Here is a 23,704-nt window from a genome sequence, read left to right on the forward strand (position 1 = left end):
CGGTTAATCTGACCGCCGCGGTCTCACTCTCGGCTGCCTGTCACCGTGGGCCGCTGTGCTACTGTACTCGATGAGAGGCCGCAGGGAGGCGGGGGCAGTTTGCCGTTAACGTGGTTTATTGGGCTGCAGACCACATGGATCGGAAGACGTAACGGGTGTTGTTTTTTTGAGTGTTTTTCCCCCTCCACGTCACGCGTTGCTGCACAGGAGAAATTAGACTTTAGTAAAGTCGAATTAGTGAGTTGGCCAAAAGTAATTGGGTTCCTCTGGACTTGCAAACTTTTGAATGTTTTTTTTAAATTGGGAAAACTGTCATGTCATGAGTCATTTCTGGCTCCCACTCAGAAATCATTGTGCATGAAGAAAAGGTCTGGATTTCAAAGCTTTTCCCCTTCTTACTTCCACTTTAACTTCCTGCCTGTACTTTGCCATCCTTTTCTCTCCACAACTTCTGAGATGCACTCGGCTCGGACTCCCCCGCCGTTCAGCCTGTTCTCCATTCTTGACACCTCCGATGATAAATCACCTTTTTATTGTCCCCTCCCTCTCTTTGTCTCTTATCTGTCCGTTCTCCGATGTCCAGTTCTGCCCTCCTCTTCCTCTCACCTCCGCCCCCGCACTTACCCCGGCTCTCCTCTTCCACCCGTGACCGCCTCTTCATTAGGGGAACAAAAGGGGGCACGGGCAGTGTTGAGGCCTGTCCCATTGTTTGGCCTTCGGTATGATTAGATTATCTCTAAAGTCCGCTGAATGGGGTTAATCAGTCGCAAGTAATCCTGACGTGTGTGTGTGTGTGTGTGTGTGTTGTCAAAGAGGACGGCCAACCTGCTTGGGTGGAAATTGAACGCATGCACGGCCTGCACAAAAGTGAGCTCCCCCCCACCATCCCTCCTCTCCCCGGCACACATTTCTGTCACAACCTCTCCTCTTTTAATGACCCCTTTAATCTCGCCCTCGGCACACATTTACCTCCCCGCCCGCTCTCTGTGGGTTCAGCTGCTCCGGCTGGTGTGTGTGTGTGTGTGTGTGTGCGCTGATGTGTGCGATCGCCGTCTGAGCCGTTGTTTGTGTGTGTTTGTGTTGTCTTTCAACGTGCAAGTTGAAGTCTTTCGCCGGCACCTATCAGCGTCCCCTTTGCCAACCCTCTGCTAGAATGTGTCCCCCCCCCCCCCCCTCTCTTCTACCTGGCCCGTCAAACTTTGAATCGATCACTCGTTTTAAGGTTTATATACATCTAAGGAAGCTTGCGCTTTTTGCAGATTTGCACATCCATACGGGGACCCGACCCGGACAATAAGGCCGGGCCAATGTCCTCTGAAAACACAAGCAGCCGACCGCCGCCTTGCTTCCCCAAGTGTTTTTGGGGAAAGCGATGAAGTGGTGCTGCAGTGGTTCCTCTCTCTCTCTCTCTCTCTCTCGTAGATGACATAATGCCACTCAGTGCCTGCACGGCTGTTTGTCCGTGTTGCTGTATTAATTGTAGTGCGTAAGCTCGAAGCATCCCCTTGACTTTGAAAGTCGTCCCCCCCCCTCCCCCTCCCCCTCCCCCCATCACTACTCATGTGCCTCAAGCAGAACCCTCCGGTGACACTCCTCATCCCGATGCATGGAGCGCTCCGCCCGCAGAGCACAAGATGCCCAAACACAGATGCTTATCAAAGTAGTCGAGATTGGATTTCTTTCTTCTTCTCCTCCATGTGTTGTTTTCTTTGTCCTCACTCCGTCTCCGCAGTGCTTCAAACCAAAGCCTTCAAAGTTTCTCTGCGTGGACCCATTACATATTTTTTGTGTGTGTGTGTGCGCCAGCAAGAGGAGATGGAAAGGGCAAAATGCGATGGTTCAAGCAGAGCAGTGTGGTGGCCAGTCACCCCTGGTCTCTGAATACCAAACCTTTCCAAATGTCACTTTGAAGTAGTTCATGGATGAATCCGTGCCTCTCTTACACTCCTTCGTCTCTCTTGTTTTTTCCCCATGCTTCCCCTATTCAGGAGATTGAACGGAAGGTAAGTCCAGAGGTCTCGCTTTCCAAATTCCACATCATAAAGTCAAGGTTTTGCTTTTTCCCCTTTCAGATTCTTTGACATTCTTTTTTCCTACCAGATATATCCTCAGATTACCTATAATTATAGATGCGATGTTCCTCTTATTTTCCACCAACAGAAGGAAGCCGTAACAATGATGAACATTTGGTTGGGTCCCAAAGTTGGCTGTGGCTCTGAATATCACACCACTATATCTTGTTTAAAGGTTTCACCACCTTTTGTTTGCTTGATATGTCCCAAATTGAGAGGTTGATCCACAGTTAGAAATACGTGTCAGTAAAGAAAATAAAGCCGTGATGGTCACTACCATGGTATTAATTTATTACTAGATTTTCTTCACTAGCCCTCCAACCCAGTGAGAAGGCTTTCTCCTCTCAGGGAGTCTTATCTGCCCAGAGAGAGTCGGCCGTACGTTTAGTGAAGGTCACCGTAGAGGGAAGGACGTTGGAGATTGGTAGTGCCGGGCAGTTTTATACAGACCACGGTGCTCCTTTGCACTGAGAACTGATGTTATCCTCTCGACCTGATTGCGCTTTGGCTGAAGATTGAACACGAGAGAACCGCGACACACACACACACACACACAATTCATGCGAAGGCATCATCTGTCTCTCAGACACACACTGCACATTTCCCCCCTACATGCAACTTTGTTCTCAACTTTTCTGATGTTCACTTGTGAATGTGTGCATTCAGTCTCGTAAAATTGGCACCGCTCCAATGAGCGCACAAGTGATTTTTTTTTTCCCTCCCCTTTGTGTGCGTTTTAGGCTAAGCAGCTGGCGGCCAGAGAAGCAGACCTAAACAAGCAGGATGCTTTCTACAGAGAGCAGGTGGCTCGGCTGGAGGAGAGGGTAAGACACCGTTTGCGCCATAAGCCAACCTGAAAGCTGCTTATAGGTAGACATATATTTCTCCACCCTTATTGGCATACATGAGGTATTTAGTCACCGCAGGAAATAAAGCGATGATCTGAATCTGAACTCAATTTCACGGGCAAAAGTTGAAGGAACACCTTTTTCCAAAATGGCGACGTTTGGAGTGCAGACGCCAACAAATTTTAGAAGGCAACGTACTAATGACCTATACAGGGCTGTGCTAGTCTCCCGTGCATAATGTCCATGTGTTGGTCACAGAAATGGAAATGGGTTAGAAAGACACTTCACAAGGTGAAGCGAAAAATAACTTTACAGTTCCCGACGGAAGGCAAAGCAGAACCTAAAGGATGCATTATGCAGCCAAAAGAGAGAGGACGTCATGGCTATTTTAAAGAACATAGGTCTCGCACACTGCAGATAGTTGTTGCCCGGGGAAACCCTTCATAACTCTATTAATCTTTAATACACTCGTCAAACACACAGCAGTATTCAGGTGAACAAGCGTGCGCGCACACAGATTAATGCACACCGTTCAGCCGGCCCGGTCCCCTTTGTTCCTTTCCGTCATCCCTCTGTCCCACTGTTTTTGTCATCATCCTCCAACTTAAACTAGACACGCTCTCCCCAGTGTGCTGCTCATCGCTCTCTCTTCCTCTCCTATTGTTCTCCGCCTCTCTCGAATTCTCTCCCTTGCTCTTTTTTCTTTTCCCAGCCTCCCTGCTTCAACCTGAAGGATAAAAGGTTACGTTTCATTCATCCCAGTGTGTGTCCTCCCGGTGCCCCAGTAAATGCTGTTACGCTGATGTCCTTGTCAAACTAGCGTCCTGTGGAGGGGGGGGTGGGGAGGGGGGGTGCTCTGGGGCAGCTCCACGCTGGTCCCAGAATGAGATGCCTGCAATGCCGGCAGCCGGGGTCAGATGCCTAAAGTGTGTCAAAAGAAGGACGCCGTCACGCTGCTCTGAAGTCACAAGTGTATCTTGCGAGGGGGGATACAAGGCCACATTTAATGTGCCTTAAATGACGCCCCCCCCCCCCCCCCCCCCCTTTGGACGGTGCAAAAAGTCAAACGCTCTCAGTGGTGGAAGCAGAAGGGGAATTTCCCACTGTTGTGAGGCTTGATGTGCAATAAGGAGGAGGAAGGCACTTGCATGTTATTGCTCAAAAAAAGTTATATGGACTCACTAATGCTTTTAAATAAAGTTTTCTACACCGCGGTAGTCTAGGTTCCCGTTAGTGGACACTTTTCCGATTGGGTCAATAAGGCAAATGTTCCCTCCTTCACTCAGTCAGTAATTGGATGCGCGGTGGTTGGGTAGCGCAGGGGAGAGGGTGGACGACGACAGATAACCGCTGCACCACTTCTAACCACCGTTTAGTACTCGGACGACGGCTCGGCATAAGATGTGAAAAACGTTGAGATGTAAAGCCCGCTCTCTTGTTGCACTTGGCCTGCGTTGGCCCGACCTGCAGAAAATGTGAGCGCTGATGGTGGAAGCGACGAGTCCCGATTGACACGGGCATTATCGACCTTCAGGCGCTGGCCATCCATCAGTCATGTTGGCTAACTGGTCAATATTCCTGAGATCAAAAGTGTCAACAGATCCCCCTTGACACCTCAGAGAGACAGAAGATTGAGAGAGAAACGGAGAGAGAGGGAAGGGAAGAGATACTGTACTGAAGAGAGAAGCTAAAGGGGATAAAAGAAACACTCAATAGAAAAAGGAGAGGGGACAGCTGGAGACAAACTGGATTCTACCTGCGAAGGTATCAAAAGAATTATGACGGGGTGACATTTGTGAGTGAGGATAAGAACAAGGAAAAGACCAGGTGGCAGAGAGCTTCAAAGATAAAATGTCACCAAATGATAGAAAACAAGAGGATAAAAGAAAAGGTCGGGAGAGGGCGTCGTTGGTGGGCGCGTCCTCTGGTTTTGGAGGCGAGTGTTCCTATTGCACTGTAAAAACATGTTTTGTAAAGAATTTTACACCAATCAAACCAAAGTAGCCGCATTTAGAAATGTATACAAATATCACATATCTTAAGCTTAAACATTTAAAGACGCGACTTTGGGGAAAAAAAACGGCCTGTAGCACGTTCATCGAAGCGCCAACAACAAGCAGGGTGCTCAAAATACTTCTTTTGAAACCCTTCAACTCGTTTAACTTCAAGGAATGTAAGGAACAAAATGTGTGGCCGTGAAGTAAAAACTCTCGGTGGGCGGGGGGGTCGAGGCACGAGCGATTTCACTCTGAGTTTGCTCCGGATTTCCCCGAGCATCTCGCACGCCGCCGCTGAGAGGCCACCAAAAGAGAGAGAGAGAGAGAGAGAGAATAAATATAAGTCTGATATATATTACACGTCTGTTCCAATCCAACATAGCCATTCATCAGAGGGGCTTCCAGTGACAGGCCATCACCAGCTCAGCCTGCTGCTGCTGCTGCTCATTGGGGCCACAGCTACCAAATAGCCCCTGGAAAAACAATATCTATATATTTATTACATTTTCACTCAATACCTGCCCGGCTGTAAAACAATCTCATATTTAACAATCAACTTGCCCATGTTGTGTGTTTTTTTTTTTTTTTTTTTTTTCCTTGTTCTTGTCTCTTCCCCAGCCCTCCCTCCTGGACACATCTGTCTATCTATATCTATTTTTCAGATTATATTTCTTTATTCTTTTTGAGCTGTTTTTTTTTTCTTCTTTTCTTTCTTCTATGGCTCAATTTTTTCTTTTTTTTTTATTCTGAAGGGATTTTCTTCTTTCTTTTCGCCTTGTATATCGATGAAATTGGATTTTTCTGCTCTCCTATGGAAGACAATCACTGCAGCAATTGCCATCTCATAGCGAAGCCCCGCCACACTGAAAGGAAGACATGCGGAGGAGAGAGTATTAAAAAAAACAGTAATAGCTTCTATCTCTTTCTCTGACTTGGCGTCTTCATCTCCCCCTCAGTTTCTCATTTCTCCATCCTCTCCCTCGCGATCTTTTGCCCTCCATCTCTTTCTCTCTCTGAAGTCTGAAGCTCAGATTTTAAGCACATTTTGCTTGTTTGCAAAAAAGTTTAAACAATTAAACAAAAAATCTCACGGCCCTCTATGAAGCGATCAATGGTGCCTCTCTGGCTGCTCCTTTTATACCTGGAGACCCGGTAATTCGGAGTGAAAACATGACACCGTGTGTTGCATTATTGTGTCTGACTGTTTGCTTTTGACGTCGCCTGATGGGATTCAGCGGGTTTTAACTGGAAAGCTTTTTCAACGGAATATTAGTTTTGTGTTTTAAAAAGAAAGTTGATGCTCCACAGGCCAAAACAACATTACGGAGGTGCAACTTTTAAACTGTCTGCTTATAGGGCTCATTTCTTTGCAGAGAGGTGTTGATTGACTTTTAGCATTGTATTGAAAAGTGGTTTTATATTTGATTTTAGGAGAAAATCTGACCAACTAAAAAACGTTATATTACCCTTCGTAACATATGGAATAACAATCAAGTTATATTTGCTCAATTGGAAATGGGGGATTCTGGTATGAGGTCGCCGGTGGGTTGGTTTTTTTACGCTCTGCTCTTCCAACCCAAACTTGCCTCTGATCACGTCTTTCCGTCGCCTTTTTGTATTCAATCCCCCCCGACACCGGCCATTGCCTTTCTTCCCGAGCACATGGTGAGCGATGCCTGAACGGCGTTCAGTTACCGCTTGCTAAAACCGTGCATGAAGGATGGGCACAATAACTGTCTAACAGCCTCTCTGCTCTCCCTACGAGCGAGTAGAACACAGTCTCATTTACTGTAGCGGCGCGGAAACGCGATGTCGGCCATGGCGGGGTTTCTTCCCATTTTCGGCCCTCCTGCTTGGCTGCAGATAAGAGAAAGAAGCCATCAGTGCGCAGAGTTATTTGTTTTTACTCGTTAAAAATGCCTTGGCTTTTTTCCTCTAAATTGAGCAGGAGCCCGTGTTGGCGGTGCGGCTTCTATCTTCTCCATATCGCCGCAGTGCATTAGCAGTAATGACTTAATTTGTCTGTGACACCCCCCACCAGCGTTTTGTTTGGCTCCAGACGAGCTGAAACAATCCCAGTGGAAAGAAAATAAGAGTAAATAGAACCTGGAAAACGCTGCTTTTAGGAGGTCCTCGTAGCGACGAGCGATTCCGTTCAACCCACCGACGAAGACTCGCTTGGCAGTGAAACAAAAGGTCCCCCCCGCCCCCGTGCGACGAAAAAACAAGGTAATGATGTTTCGAAAACCCCTAAAAAGATTTTCCCTCTGCGGTCTAACAAAAGGTTGGGGCTTCTCTCGTAATCAGTCGGCGGCTGCGGCCCGGAAATCACGATTTGACACCACTCGGTAATCACACAAATGACGCTCCTCCCTGCTCTCTCTGGTGGTAAGAGAGGTTTTGTGTGTGCGTGCCGTTGTTTAAAGCCAGCAGGGTACGTGTTGATAATTTGGCAGCATGTCCACACACACACACACACATGTTCGTAGCTTGTGCATGCAGGTGTCAGAGTGAGTCCACATGCAATGTTTGCCTGTGTGCACTGTGAGTGGTCCCGCAGTAGTTTTCACACATGGTATTTTTCCCTCCAGGTGTATTTCTGTGCTGATTAGTGCCAGGCCGGCCATTTAGGGAGCTGTTATTACCTTTTACTTATTATTCTAGACACAGACCCAAATCCTTCTCATCCCGGCTCTCTCTTTCTCTCCCAAACGCTCAATTTCGGCACCCAGGAGAAGTCTTATTCTTGCCTCTTTAGCGGCTCCAAAATCTTTTTAGTCTTTTTATCTGTGATTAAGCTTCTCTTTTAAATCCTTTTCCTTGGCTCTTGACAGTTTCTTTGTCTACACCAAAACCACTTGATTCAAGGCCAAGAGGGCACAGATACAACAGGAGCTTACAAGTTACCTCTTAAACTTGGGGCGTACTTCTTTTATTGTGTTTTACATACAAATGAATGTCTACCTGAGGGACTACTGCTGTAGGTAGGCTAACTATTCAAACCCTTGATTTGTTTCTACATCGTGTGGTTTTTATATATTTCATGCAGCAGCTTTATTTTTGTCAGTTACGCCCTGCAGATTCCTCCCTAAATGTGTGTTTTGGACTTGTGTGGAGAGGTCCGTTGAGTTCCTGACTTAATTTTGACCCGATGCGCATAAATCCTTTCCAATCAATCATCACCAAGTGGACTTCAGACATCTCAAGAGACATCAGCGGGGACAAAATGACCTCATAAATTGAATGTGTCATTGCAAAGGATCAAGCAACCTTTTTTTTTTTATGTCCCGTTAAATTCATATAGTATCCATGCAGTGTATAAGTACTGTCTACATACCTAAAAAACATCATCTTTGTATGCAGACTGCATATTGATGTAAGAAGTATCTAACTGGTCTCAAATTACATGTGTAACTGATTAGAAAACAATTCTACTCGACACAAAGTGTGAAATCATTAATCAGGGGATTTATTTTTGCGAGGAGGAGCACAGTTGATGTCGTTTTTGTAAAATATGCAGGGATTTGCAAGGTTGCAAACTCTATTGAAACCGTTGCACAGCATGATTTTCAGTTTGTCTTTATTTATTTTTCCAACATTGACTCTCTCCAGAATGTGAACAATAGGACTCCATTGCGAACCTCCAGAGTCCGTCGAAATGAAGAAGACTCAAATGAGTATCGGACCTTTTGTCAGCGTTGTCATGTTCCATCTTCTTTTAGCTCCGCAACGCACAACTATTGATCGTTTCAGCAGCGCAGTTCATTCCTATTGATCTTTTCTGAACTATGATGAATGTCTGAGATCCTACAAGGTTAAGTCCGGGCAGATGGGACCGGGATGCTTACATTTGTCACATTTCTGCCGTGTCTGTAATTTATGCAAGGTGAGTTTAAGTGTCTTGTGGACATAAGGTCACAGAGATATGATAGAAGTCACAGTACCATCGTTAAAAGACCATCGTTCTCCCCACTGCACCAGCAGCCTTTCTGCTCTAAATTAATTAATGTGGACTGGCTGGTAATAATCTCAGATCTGTAACCAGGCCATACTACACACATTTCGTGACTCAATATTAACCCAACAGGAAACAAACAACAGACAATGATCTTTCTAATAATTGCGTGTCATTATAATGTTTTTTGCTTGCGTTAGCTTTATTTTTTGATCAAAAGCATTAGTAGCTAATATTCGGCATTGGACAACATTGTCAGGTATTTATTTTTTTTTTGCACCTGGATCGAACTTCGTGCGACCCTAAATCAAGCCATCCATCAAATTTAACAATCTGTCAGCGTTTGATCATAAATGTGGATAAGAGCCGGCGAGGGCTGCCAAAGCGCTCTTCCCCGGGCAGCGCAGGAGCCCCGTTACACAGCCGTGTTTGAGGAGGTAATTCGGGCTGAGGGGTCCTGCTACGGGTTCATTTGCTCCAGGTCACTGGGGGATTCCGACTGGCTCGCTGCTCGCTGTTGACTAGCGGCCCTCCGACCTTACAGGATTGCCGCCTGTTATTACAGCGGTCGTTTGTGAGGGGATAAGCTCCAGCGTGTACACACACACACACACACACACACACTGACACACACATTCCCCATAACTCGCGCAGAGAGGCAAACATACGAGCACGCACCAGAACAAAATAGAACAATGCCAATAATTTCCACCGATGCGGACGTCAGACACCCAGTCGTATATCTCTAACCTGTAGACATTGTATTTCACAGAGCTAAACTTCCACATTTTGTATGATAAGCCCAAGCGGTAATAGAGCACCTCCTTTAATATCCCTCTCCATAAAGTTTTTAATAGACTTTAGATGGTGCTAGATGAGACGGGGCTGTGTAGACTGAGCTCACAGTAGGCAGCACCATATCACATCCGAACTGCTACGAGGTGTCACTTTGCCCAAAATGGTTCCTATTTTTTGCCTAAATAACTTCAACCTGAGAGCCGGATGATGTGCGATGATGGGAAATTGGATGGATTTTTTTATTTTTATATAAGAGATAGCAATCACCGCTTCGTGCATTTATCTCACTTGCTTTTCTCCCCCTGTCTCTCTGCAGAGTGCTCAGTTCTACAAGGTCACCACGGAGAACTATCACAACGCCGCCGACCAAGTGAATGCCAAGTTCAAGTAAGTCTAGACGCTCTGTCTAAAGTAGAAAAAAAGTCACATCGCAGTTTAAAGTTTAACCTATTGTTTAAGTTTATCTCCAAAAAACGTTTCTTTTTATCATGTACCGTAGGCATTTATTGAACTGTCTGAGCTCCATGCGTATTATCTATAATGATACATTTCATTGAAGTCCTTGTGGGCCAGTGGATAAACTATTGAATCATTCGAGCCACATTGTAACCCATGTCTTTCAATCAGGATCACATTAGCCCCGTCCATTAGCTGATGTTGATGATGTGGTTCACTGATAAGCCTGATTGCAGGGTTCCTGGGTGCGTCTTTGGTGTTTGTTTTGCAAGACTTTGTCTTCATCAGCCCGACCTCGATCCAACGGGATAATCAAATTGTTTGTTTTAAACGGTTTTAAATTACTCTGTTACCATTTCCCACGTCAAGACACAAAAGTAGACAATAACCTTTCCAGCTGCACCAGCCACACCTTGCGCCGATAGAATGTTTACGTCATTGAAGTTTATAGCAAAGGTGGTAATAATAAACGTCCAAGCAGGCAGAGATGTAGCACAAATGAGACACATATCTGTAACTCAAGAAGATGCAGAATCCCTCCCGGTCCGTGTTCCATCTGTCTCCTTTAATAGGAGCCCATTAGGCTCCATAGTAATGTAGGAAAAGTGGATGAGGAGCCTGTAGGAGGTGGGGCAAGAATAGGCCCCAGCTCCGAGCGCTCCTCCAGGGAGGCTAGGCTAATTGTGTTAGCTTGTCATTAGCCAGCGCTAACACTGGGATCATTGTCTCCCTCAGAAATGCTGGAAACTGATTAGCCTAGCCCACCGGGGGGTTTAGCGCGAGACTCGTGGAAGCTGGAGCTGAGACTTCCCAAATCACATTAAAGAAGGAAAAAAAAAACGGCGGAATAGCATTAGTGCCGAATGCTAACTGCATGCGAACGTTGGACTAACGTGCGGGCGGTCATGTGACGCAGCCCTCTGCACGAAGAGCGGCGATTGGCTGATTTGATTATATAGGAGGTGCATTAGCGGGGTTGTGACTGGATTAGAATTGTAGAAGGGTAGAATAGGGTAGGGGGGGGGTTGTGTAACTCTGTGTGGATGTGAGTGTGCATCTGTGTGTGCTAATGAAATGGCGGGAAGCTCTGGTGTTACAAGGCAGGGGCAGGGATGCAGCGAGGGGATCAGAGCGGAGGGTTAATTGGATTTAACGGGGCGTGTTCGGCCCATCTTTATTTACGCCTGTGTCCGTGTTTCTGTGGACTCGTATGTCGGACACAACCTTTTTTCGGGAAGCCGTGTCGCTCCCTTTTTGCCTTCCACAACAGAGACAAGAAACTATGTCTGCGCCCATGGAAATGTCCCCCCCCAGGAGCAAAAGACCCAAAATGTCCCTACTTGATGGAATTATCATTTTGTTATGTTAATGTGAGTGTTATAAAGTGTGTGAGATGACTTTTTAGAATGTCCTCATTTCCCCACTCCAGCTCATGGGCTTGAGTTGTTGTAGGGCTTATATTAGGCTAACGTTTATTATAGGGACAATCAGATCAGTGATAGATCAAATTAGTGAAGGGGGATTGGGAGGAATGTTTGAAATGTCAAAAACATTCACTTGAACTTCACTAATGTGTGTGTGTGTGTGTGTGTGTGTGTTTGCTGTACAGCTGTTGGCTGCTTTTATTCTGCAGTATTCCCACCAGAGTTGATGGAGCTTTCCCATCTGGACTACTGCATCACTGTGACCTCATTACAACATTTGTATTTATTCATATACATATCTACATTCTGTCAAAACTTCTGACAACTGTGGTTTTCTCATCCAGAGCAATACTACATGTCAATATGATGCTTGAAGAAATTGCGCCACGACAATCTAAACATTTTAGAATTTAAATATATTCCGCCATACAATTATGGACATGTGAACAATTTCTGTGTCGACAGTGAGGAGCAAATACTGCACTATTACTGTAAAGATGCCTCTTGAGTGTCTGAAATTGTTGCCGTGAATCATAAACTGCACTCGACAACCTGGGCAAGAGACATTTGCTATGCAGCTCTTCCACATTCACGTAAATTCACACAACATGTTGCAGATAATGCAATCTTGCGGTATGTTTGGACGCGCACATGCACATAACACCAATGCTTTTTATTCACTTCCCCTGTGACTCTCAACTGGAGATAAGAGCTCTCGGTTTCCTGTGAAAGGGAGGCTACTGTATCTCTCCCTGCACCTGATTTATATCCTGCCACCCCGTCACCACCAGTTGTTTATCCTCGTCTGATGCCTTATCGCACCGTCCAGCACTGAACGTGTGACCTTTACTGCTCCACATGTATGTAAGAACGCGTGCGTGTGTGTGTCAAGATGGAGGAATGAATTAGCGCGTCTCCGCATATATGCATGTAGATATCTGCGCGTGTGTGTGTGTGTGTGTGTGCGCGCGCGCGCGTGTCTGTGTCGCAGCGACCCAATTGGGCTTTAGTTTAAAATGCGCGCTGACAGGCATGGAGGAAAACGATAGATGTGAGATTGGGCGCGGAGATGGACCCGGGGGAATGAAAGAAGAGCGGCGTGGCCCAAAACCCCGCCGTCACCGCTGAACCTTTGGTGGGGCTCTGGGCTTCTTTGTTGCAGCAGGAGGTCGCTCCGTGTTGGTCCGGGGTCCCTGCGGAATTTAGAGTTGGGACGAGGACGTCCGAAACTGGTGAATGGTGTAATGCTGGCATTTTAGTCCGTCATTCTCTCCTCCTTCAGTCCACACACCTTTTTTATTTATTTATTTGCTCCATCCCCATGCGCACGCTGAGGTGGAATGAGGAGGCGTGGGGCAGAACTTGTTGAATGTAAATGCCTCGTTGTTTTCCATCATTACGCGTCGGGCGCTGCTCAGGTCAAGAGACGTTTCGTCCGTACCACGTGGGAGACGGCAGGATCCCACACGTCCCTCTTTCTGCCCCCTGTTTCCTTTTACCATTCCCGCATTGATGCATCGAGGGAGCTTGCTCCTCAAAACTGAGATTTCGTCGCAGCACGACTGCCCTTTTGTTTCAATCACAGTAAACGAAGATTGCGGTCGAGTTTATTCCTAATTGTGTCATTTAAGCGCCTCTCAGTAAAACACGTAGTTTGTAGTTTTTGCAGGAATGCCTTGCAGCATTATTGCGTTGTGCATTTCTTTAATCTTTGCCATTACTGGAAAGGATAATTACTCTGGAGAAAGTCCGGCAAATCCAACCCTTTCATTCCCATTTTTTTAATTTAAATTTTCTCTCTGTGCTCCCGTTTGTTTAAGTGAAAATAGCCGTCTATTGAGGCTCCACCGCAGCACTTTTAATTACTCAGCGGGAAAGTTATCGCAGAGTACTTCAGTCGTAACTGTAGAGGCTTTTTTTTTCGTTTTTGAAGTAGTCCTCGGCGGCGAAGCCGTAGAGCCCCGAGCAACGCTTTGACCCCCCCCGCACCCCCCCTGCCCCTGCCAGGTGAGGGGAGGACTGCGCATCTGTCGCTAGGCAACTGTCAGCTGGAACAAGAAGGAGACGGAAGTCAATAAAGGAAGAGAAAAAGGCGCTCGGGATCCACTGGCAACTCCGTGGGCTCACATTTCGCACCTTCCACGCTCACGGCCTTTATTGCTTTATTTACTCTTCTGATTCAGACAAAATGCCGGTGTGATGTGTGCGTGTTGGTGAAGAGGGGTCACGCTGCTGCTTTTTTCTCTTCCTTCCTTGTCTGCCTCGTCGCTCGCTCACGCGCAGCGTTTTTCTGTCTTAATTCAAATCTCTCTTGCGCGCTTCCCTCTTTGTTATCTTCTGCTTTTTGCCTCCCTCGCTCATTCAAAACTCTCCCTCTCTCTCTCTCTCCAGTCTTGAGTAGCCCCGCACGCTTTTATTTTCCCAACCCGCTCTCAGTGTCTCCGTCTTTCTCTTATTTAATCTCTCATCCATGCTGATGGATTTCACTGTGGGGGGTCACTCAGGTCTGCTTTTTAAAAGCAGCATGAGCGAAATGTGTGTCATTTTTCTCCTTAACTGGATCATTTGTATTTATTTGCCCCCCCCTCGGTACTGACGCCCGCCTTAACTAGGGAGAACATGAGGGCTTCTTAAGGGGGAACCAGCGCCCACCCTTTAACCCTATTAACCCCTAAGTGGACCCAAATGATGATAAATAGAGAATGTGGTGATTTGGAACTCAATCCGGCGGCAGCCGAGTGCAATCCATGCTGTCGATGGAGCTACGGGAAGCGTTGTAGATGTACGTAGGCGGAAGGACAAGTCGGAGATTGGGGAAGATAAATATTGGCAACCTGCGGGACATGTGACCCAATCAGACCAGAAAGCGTTTTTTTTTTTTTTTCTTTCCTCAGACACTTAATGGTGATCGAATGAGAAGCCCATTCGTAGAGTAATCATTTTTAGGCACCAAAGTGTCTTGGGTACTTATTCTTTGATTAACAGAATTATTTATGAGTCGTGAAAACTGCCAAGTGGCCCCGTTTTTGCCCGAGAGAAGATATGGGACAGGATCCGAAGTGCGGAGTGACGACAATCGGGCCAGACAGGACCGTAAACGGCAAATGTAGCGGCTGGTTGAGGCAGAGACCCGCGAGGCGGTAATTAAGTTTATCTTATGTTAATTTCCTAAGCTGTTTTTCGGCGATTGCAGATTTATTGCCCATCCAATGGCTGCTGTGTCATTCTTTTTATTATCGGAACGAAAGCTATGCTCTTGTATTTGGACTTAAAGGTTGTACTGCAGCTCTCTGGATCCGGTTTGTGGATTCAAATACTTCCCTTTTCTGGGCCCGTGTGTGTGTGTGTGTGTGTGTGTGTCCTTTGTTCTGAGTTTTAATGCACCTCAAACGATGACGGATGAATGTACATCTTTCCAGATGTGTCTCACACTTTCCTCCGCTATCGAAGCATGTTGGGCCCTTAACGGAGATCTATGAATGTCGTTTCAGTGCGCTGGCTTGAAGTCGTAGTCACAGCAGATGGTAGTCATGGTCAATATGTGTTGCTTTTGAGAAATGTACTCGCGCTCCGTCTAACGTATGCATAGTGTAACAAAATCCCAACATCGATCTCTATACGCTCTACTTGGAGTCAATACGTCCTTTGAAGGATCGTCCATTGGAATGTCCCCCCCCCCCCCCCCACCTATGGAAATGTGCTGACTGCTGCAGCACACGTGGGGGGGGCTTGAAGGAAGAGAATGTATTACATGATATAGGGACACCTTGAGGAGGGAGACAATGATCGAGGGCGAGCAAGTGATCGGTTCTGCCCTATTACATGTTAAATGGGACACATTCACCCTCTCATATTATTCCTGCCCCTCCTCTCAAACTCCTCAAGGAAAACTTTGCAAAAGAAATGTTGTGGGGGGGGCTCTCCACGCTGTTTTTCTGCTCTGAAACACACATTCTCCATCTGTGTTGCCCCCCCACCCACTACCTCTCTGTCCTCTTTTCCATTCGCTCTTTTCCCCCCGTCTTTGCTCTGTGATTTATGACGCGTGGCAGATAAACTGTAATGCAGATCTCTTAAAAACCAGCCTCACACTGCCTTTTCATTCCTATCAACCCATCAAAGCAATGGGGACCCGCTTGGTGTGTTGGGGGGGGGGGTTGATATGGTTGTTGAGACCTTTACCACTAATGACATGAGGCGAGACCCCTATATGACGGTTTAGATTGACTGTCTCTTGGGTGCAGCACACACATACACACATGCACACCCACACATACACATGAAGTGCAAATAATAACCACCTGGCAGGATGTTTGTTTCAGAGTCTCCCACCACATGTAGTTTTATTAAACATCCCAGGAACCTCTTGGGTCTGAGAGAGGGAATAAAGGAATGAAAGAGGATAGAAATGGTATTAAGGGGGGGGGGGGGAGTTGTGTAACAATGGTTGTTTTCTATAACCTTTAGATTAATCTATAGGAGAGTTGTCGGTCACAACATTAATCTAGTCAGAAAATAAAGCAAAAACAAAAATATTCAGACTTTTCTGTTTAATGCTGCAGAGTTTTACATCCTTCACCCTTTAAAAGAATGTAAATTTACCAGCGTGAGAAGAAAAATTGCTATTCATGGGCACGCCGCTGTGATAAGGAGACATTGGTTCATAAAAAGAGGTCAGAAGCAAAGAAGTTTGGGAACCGCTGGCCAATACAAAGAGCTCTGTGTTCACGTGCTGTTAACCAAGACCAGAATATAACCAGACCAGAGCTTCCATTCAAACAGAGCTACAAACAGGGTTTTGATTGGTCTTGACTATATTTGTAATTATACCCCATGATTCGCTCTGCGGAGGAATCAAATGTGTTTTGATGTGTTTTACTCCTGATAATAGATCTACTGCCGTATAAATTCAGCACGCAGAACACAGCCGCCGCAGTTGGTGTTTTGTAATTAAACAAAAAAAAAGGATAAAAATGTCCCCGAGCTCACCTTAAACTGAGTGCAATACCCAAATGTATTTTCCTAAAGAATTTTGGAATAACCTTAAAAAAGGGTCCCCTATTTAAATAGTAAGATTGGTTATGGTTGACAGGGTATTCTTGATGTGACTCGTTGACCGTTGTTGCATCTGCTCACCCCGCTGAGGTAAATGAGGTGAGGCGCCCCTCATGTAAAGCTGAGCATGCAGGGGGGGGGGGGGGGGGGGTGTTGTAGTCTTTCCTTTTTAAGGGCCCCGCGTTCACGACCAGGGACTTTATGTTAATCCTAATGATAGATGACGGAGGGTGCAGCGTGCCGCCACACTGTGTGTGTGTGTGTGTGTGTGTGTGTGTGTGTGTGTGTGACAGTGTTATTGTCTCCATGATAAACTCATCCACCCCGCCCCCCCATCCACATTGAGAGAACCGGAGAGCAAGCAAAAATGGAAGTACCGCCGTCTAGTTCCTCATCAAGAAATGCTCTTCATTTCCACCCCTTCATCCGCATCCTTTTTCTCTCTCTCTCTCTCCTCCCTTCTCCCCCCCCTCTCTCTCACTCTCTGAGGCCATTACTGGTGATAAACACTGTGGTTTGTATCAGCAGCACGCACCTGGTATTAACGCAAACGCTTAGAAAATAAAGAAGTAATTAGTGAGTGTTTGTGGCCCCTCCCGTCCCTGTAGATGGCCATAGGCGGTGTAATAAATGAGCACAGGGATCCATAGGAATAGGGTGGCAGTGATTTCTGCTGGCGCCGCTGTCATCGTTCAGTAGCCCGACGCAGAGCAATGGCCTTGTCATGCCTCCCTGCAAATGACTGGATTTGTCCCCAATGGTTGCCGCAAATGCGGTCGCTTCTCCACACAGCCGGCGGCGTGATGTTTCGCGTCTGCGCGCAGGAGTGATAACACCTAGCGTGGAATCAACCAGCGTCCGACGGGGAGTGGTTGAGCGTTTTTCGGAAATGAGCGCGTTCACTTCCTCGCAGAGAATCGGATGAAAGGATCGATGTCGCACTTGTGTGCGTGTTCGCGCAGTGATTGTTGGAAGTTACAGTTGGCAAACGCGCACATTGTACATGGCTCCGAAGGGGAGAACGGTGACCTACCTGCACCTAATAAAACCCCAAAAGGCCCTTGTTCCCAGTCTCTGGCGGAGCTAAGCTAACTGGACGTAGCGGCATATTTACCACACAGACATGAGGGGGTCATCGAGCTCGTCTTCCTTAAGCAAGAGATCAACGGCACGTGTTCAAATGGATTCTTTTTATTCTTCTTTGTAGTAACCACTAACATGTGTTGTATCTGATGGTGATGGATGGGCCACATTGACCAATAACACGCCTGCAGAAGGCGTAGCGAGCACCGCTCATGTTGTTATTTTGTCTGGCTTCCCCCCCAAAAAATACAAAATATGACCATGTGGTGACTCACATATGTACACATTGAGCACGCTGCGCCAGCCTCCTCCCCCCCCCCTGGGTAATGACCCATGCGACCAATCCCCTGCTCTTGTATCTAAGAGGGTTGGTGGGGTTGGGGGTAATTTTCCTCCCGACGGGGGGCAAATCAAACATCTGATTGTGACTCCAGGGGAGCGGATTCACGCCCCAGTGTTCCTTTGAGAGCCGCAGAGTTGCTGACGGGCGGAATCTCTTTCACACCCACGCGAGCCGTTTAGCGGGGCAGACGGGGTGTCCTGAGCACTGGTGTGAACAAAACGATGACGCCGCCATTAGCATAACGGCCCTAGCGTGCACATGTGTCGTCGTTATGGATTTTTATGGGGTGTGTGAAGAGAGAGAGAGCGAGAGGGACAAAAGCAGTTAACGTTGGCTCAGGCCCCCCCAGCGCAGACGGGAACGTCCCACTGCTTAAAAAAAAAAGAAATGCAGGGACACTTTGCATTACATTTAACATAAAAGTCCCATTGGAGCTTACTGAAGTTTTAGCGTAGCAGCTTTTTTTTTAGAATTGCTCACATCTGGATGGCGAAGTGGCGGACCTCCAAGGGCGGCCTCGGGCGTGCTAAGCTAGTGGCGTGTAGCCCATAACGCCACCTATTTGCATTCGCCTCCTACAACAACAGCAGCCTCCTGGTGGATGCGAATAGATTGTATTTTGCCATCCAGGACGCTTCAAGGTGACAGCTTTGTAAATGGTTGACTCCTTCAGGGTGCAGCACTGAATCAATGGATGGATTCACTGCGGTCCAGTAGAGTGATCGATACGCTTCTCCGTGAGGTCTTTTTGAAAAGCGTATTTCAGCGGTAAGGCATAAGAACAGGGACTAATTTAAAAGAAAGTACACTTAGCTCGCCGGTAATTTGAACCCCATCATCGTAATCATCATCATCATCATCATCATCATCATCATCACGTTGTAACAACTACGCCTTATTGCTCGTCTAGATTAACCTGGAGCCGTTTTCTTGTTTACTCTGCATTACGCATTGATTTGCCGAGTTGGCGTTCTGTTGCACGCGGTCCCACCGCACTGATGAACCTCACTTTTCAGGAGACGAAGCCTATGTGGGAAGCTTTGTTCGACACCTGCTTTTAGAAAACCCTCCGGACCCCTCTGTGGACGTAATACCGACAAGGCCTGAGCTCCAACAAGAGCCATGTGGAGCTCAGTAGCTCGTAACAATGCGTTGAGATACATCACCACTGACATGCTGTCTGTGGCTCCGTCTCTCTCAGTCATTGTGTCAATCCCTCCGCATTGTGTATCCTTAAAAATGTTTATTTATTTCTATGCTTTTCTCCTCTGGCTCCACCCTTGCCTCAAGTTTGAACACAATGTTTTTCCATGTTTTTACACCACGTCTCCCCCCTTCTCGACCCCCGCAGGCGTTATGAGGCGTATCCTGTGTGTGCAGACGTGCAGAGCCAGATCCTCGCATGCTACAAGGAGAACGTTGGAAAGACCCTCAACTGCTCCAACATCGCGGCCCTCTACCTGCAGTGTGTCAACAACGCCAAACAGGTGCTTATTTAACCGCACTAAGCTTTTATCGTTTTGGCGATTTGATCATCTCTCTCATCATGTGGCCAAATTAGCCTTTTGCCCTGTGAGTGAACTACGTGCAATTGTATGGGACTCTCATGAATACAAAAATGTTTTTTTTTTTCCCCCTTTGAAAAAATAAATAAAAGAATGACAAGAGTGTGCATGCACCCCCCATGGACAGATGACGTGTAAGTTGTGCGTTGTGGCTTTCATTTGAATCGATTTGCACACCAAAGTAGCTGTGTATGTGTGTGTTAGCTACAGAATACGTCACTGGGCTCCTAGACGTGTGTGTGTGTGTGGTAGCTACACTTTAGCAGCCATTCCCTCTTTGAATGTCTAAATGAATTAATGCGATACACATACACGGCATCCATTTACACGCGCTGGCTTTTAGACGTCAGAATAGAATTTCCAACCGGGCAACTGGCGCCTGAATAAAGCTCTGTCTAAATAGCCAGTTTAAACCTTGCGGCCTATTTCCATAATACCTGCTGACACGAGCGCCCCACCCTCTCTGACGGTCTCTGTGTGTGTGTGTTTTAACGCAATAACACCGAGGGGGTCAGAGTCGCTCGTTGGGCCGCCACTGTCCCCAAGTGCAAATGTTTCTCCCGCCATGCGTCACCCGCCGTATGCTAATAGTAATGCCACTCAGGTGCATATTTAACTTGATTCCTCCTCCCTCACTTTCCAATATGTAACATCACTTGGCTTCAAAAGGCTCAATTTACATTCATAGAGCTTTTCTATTAGATTTTTTTTGCTCACTTATTTATTTATTTATTTTTTATCTTGCAATTGCATTGTTTTGCGGGAAATGAAGGAAACCGAGTTGTGTGTCTCTCGCACGCTCTCGTGGGTATGGGTATTAGATTTAAAAGTCAGATGCCGGCAGATTTTTAAGCTACACATCATGTAAATTGCGCAATGTTTTATTCATTGCGTGGGCGTGCGGGTGCATTTAAGACAGCGGCTACCTGTAGACTCGGCGAGCTTCGTAGGCCGGATGCTGTTATGATCTTGTAAATTGTTTGGAAGCAAGCCTGAGATGATATGTTAATCCGCTTGTGTTTATCACCCGCGGCAACCGCAGCACTCTCCTGTTCGTCTGCGCTTATCTGTATCAGACTCGCTTTTAAAGTCATTAGGTGCAAAAAAAAAAAAATGGGGGGGGGGGGGAAACATTTGTGTGATAAGGCTTTAAAGGAATAATATGCAGAATTACACAGCCGACAAAATGAGGGGAAGGGATGAAGTCTGATTGATATGGGCTGATGCGGCTTCACGATTAGGATGTTTACACAGCTTTATCGGAGGCACGCAGGAAGCGCCGCTGAGCCATTCGTGTCAAGGGACACGACTTTGACCCCGGGAGGTCAGAAGGACCCAATGCGCCATTCATCTCCTCGGCCCTTCCGGTCAAAGACACCTGATTGCGCAGGTCACGCAGTTTTTGAAACGGCAAAATCTCTTTCTCCTTCTTCGTCCTTGCCCTTCAAATCTTGAATTCTACTTTTTTTTTTTAAACTGCAGCGCCACGGGTGTAGATGCGGGTGTAGGGGGGAGATGTCCAAGATGCCATCCAGCTGGGGATGAAATAAAAAAATCCCCCAAATCTCAATGTTACGATGTTGACCCCTGGGCTGGAGTCGAGGCCGAGAGCGCGACTTTGCCCCTGATGATTAGCGCAGTTATCGCCGGAGCCAGTGATAACATTTCAACCCACTTCCAGTCTCTTTTGTTCCCTTTCTTTCGCCGCAACCGTCCCTCCTTCACTCCCTCCATCCCTAGCCCCGTTTCCTAATGCATTCAGCACTTAACCGGTCCAGATAGTAAACAGTGAGGAAGAGGCAGTCGAAGGACAGATAAAGGCCCCCCTTTCATTCTCCCCTTATGAGTAAGGGTTTATCACGGGGGGCCATCTCTCCATCCACCGCTTGCCTTCCTCATTCCGTATTCTCGCCGCATGGCCGCGTCTTGCTCCCTATCTCTCCCCTCCCCACTTTCTTTAGACTGACCCTTCCGTCTCAGTCTTTTTTTTTTTTACTCTCAAAGGGCCAAGAGAGATCCCTGCTTGTGGTTTCAGAGGGTGTTGTGTGTGTGTGCTCGGTTCAAAAGGTAAAAGGCGCCGGCTCGTGTGACCGTTCCATCTCAAGTGTTGACGTTTCATTCCAAAAAGCTCTCTGTAAAGTATTATTTTTTTTTCAAAGATTTAATTTTTCGTTTCTATGTTCTTAGACGTCAGTATAGACTCATTGCAAAAGCGTTTTGTCCATCTCAATCCATGGGAAACTTAAATCTACGAGAGCACTTGAGGAATTGGTAAAGGGTTCATGGGGTGTCAGTACTCGGTAGTGTAGATGCCATGGTTTTCAATAGGAATAGTATTTATTAGTCATCCTTTTAGTGACTCCTCAAGGTCCCCTAGTTCCTACCTGGCGTCTACAGCGAGTCAATAATCCTTGGACACGGGCGCATCGAAAGCACACAAAATAAACTTGGGATTCCTTTGCAGAAATGAAAGGAGACCGACAGACTTACTGTGTCTCATCCCGAAACCCAATTATTAGGTCTCTTCCTTTGTCCACTTCATCCCTTGTTTCCTCTCCCTCTTTACTTCTTCTCTTAAGCTGCGACTGAAGCGCTCATACGGTTGCCGGCGGGGGGAGTGCCGGGGATTTGTGGTTGCACTTATCGCTTACATGGAATCCACTGGCCTCAGGTCTTCTTCTTCCTCTCCTCCACCTTTTTATTGTCCTCCCCAGCCCTCCTCAGACTGCCTCGTCTCCCGCGAGGGACGTCGCATCTTTCTCTTCGGTTTTTTTATTCTTGTTTTTTTTTATCTCTGTCTCTTCTAATGCGCTTTTCTTTTGTTTCTCTGCAGAGCAAGTTGAGGACCGGGGGTTAAAGAAGCGAGATGGGAAGAAAGAGAGTTTATTGTGTGGGATTACTTGTTATCGACCGACTGATGGACAGACCGAAACCCCAGAAGTGGAGGAAGCGAGGCGTGAGTCAGCACCCAGCACCCCTCAGAACCGGACCGGACCACGGGCACCGAGCACAGCACCCTGATAGAGAAACGGACACCCCACTCTTACCTTCTGTCTACTCCTGAGTGTGTGTGTGTGTGAGGAGGCGGGACACAGTCGAGCGGGGACTGACGGGAACCTGCAGGCCACGGCTTGGCCAATGAACCCGGAGGAAAAGCACAAGAGAGAAGCCACTCGGACCCATCCTCATCTCCAGCCTCAGCCCTGCTGGGATTATCCAGTCAGCCCCTTTCGTTTCGTAGTCCGTGATTCCATGTTTCCCTGTGCACAAACACACATGTATCCGTCTGTTTCGTCTCTGCATCCGTCATCTGTGTGAGTTTGAGTAGTGTGTGAATAATGTAGCGACCCCGAGTATTCATCGGCACCAACACTTGTCTGATCAGAGGAAAAATAAAAAGACAAAACCATGCAGGAACCCTTGTCGAGCTTTTTTTTTCCCCCCTCTTGTGTTTGTGTGCACCTCCATGGTGATTACAGCGAGCATTGTACGTCTTTGATGGATGCGCGCGGCCCTCGTGTCGACATTTTGCCAAACGGAGTGAACGAGCCCAGGAGAGGGGAGAGGGGGGGGACCGGAGCGCCGGGGTAGCAGCCGTCCCAGATGTTCTGCTTCACAAAGTAGCTGCCTGTCTGCCTAACACACGGCTCTGTTGTGCGAGTCCTCGGTGCGCTCTCGCTTCCCTGTGAACGGTTCCCGTCATTGTCCCTCGTTCTTTCTGCTGATGTACTCTTTTCTCTCCTCCCTCCCTCTCCCTCCTTACAACAGCGTTTCCTCTCTGCTCCCTGAGGAGGAGACGGGGGGACGTCAGAGGGGACGCCGCCTGGGTTTGAAATGGAGGCAGGTGATTATAGAGGCGACGTTATCTTAATACCGCATCAGAAGAGGAAAAGCACGTGTGTGTGTGTGTGGGTGTGAGAGACAGAGAAGGGCAAGCTGTGTGTGTTCGTGCAAGCATGTGATTCGTTCTAACTAATCCCCCTGTTGTCTGTCACTCAGCTGTTCTCTTGCCTTTTGACTTTTGGAGTCTCAGAGGGGTTGACTTCTATTATTGTGTGTGTGTGTGTGTGTGTGTGTGTGTGTGTGTGTGGGAGGGGTTTTCTAAAGG

The 23,704-nt window shown here is 47.1% G+C and overlaps 1 protein-coding gene across 4 annotated transcripts in view; it reads left to right on the plus strand.

Moving 5' to 3' along the window:
• The window catches only part of chchd3a (coiled-coil-helix-coiled-coil-helix domain containing 3a), a 48,452-nt gene extending 25,445 nt beyond the window's left edge, over window positions 1-23,007 (plus strand). For 3 of the 4 annotated variants that reach the window (XM_037460817.2, XM_062560045.1, XM_062560047.1), the window contains 5 exons: window positions 2,813-2,896; window positions 9,987-10,057; window positions 19,383-19,518; window positions 19,689-19,730; window positions 22,430-23,007. In XM_037460817.2, coding sequence (XP_037316714.2) covers window positions 2,813-2,896; window positions 9,987-10,057; window positions 19,383-19,518; window positions 19,689-19,727 — 330 coding nt within the window. In that variant the 3' untranslated portion in view covers window positions 19,728-19,730; window positions 22,430-23,007. The remainder of the gene's footprint in view (window positions 1-2,812; window positions 2,897-9,986; window positions 10,058-19,382; window positions 19,519-19,688; window positions 19,731-22,429) is intronic. The other variant, XM_037460818.2, reaches the window with a different exon arrangement.
• The last annotated feature ends 697 nt before the right edge of the window (window positions 23,008-23,704 follow it).

Source organism: Pungitius pungitius, chromosome 2 (assembly GCF_949316345.1).
Source record: "Pungitius pungitius chromosome 2, fPunPun2.1, whole genome shotgun sequence".
NCBI lineage: Eukaryota > Metazoa > Chordata > Actinopteri > Perciformes > Gasterosteidae > Pungitius > Pungitius pungitius.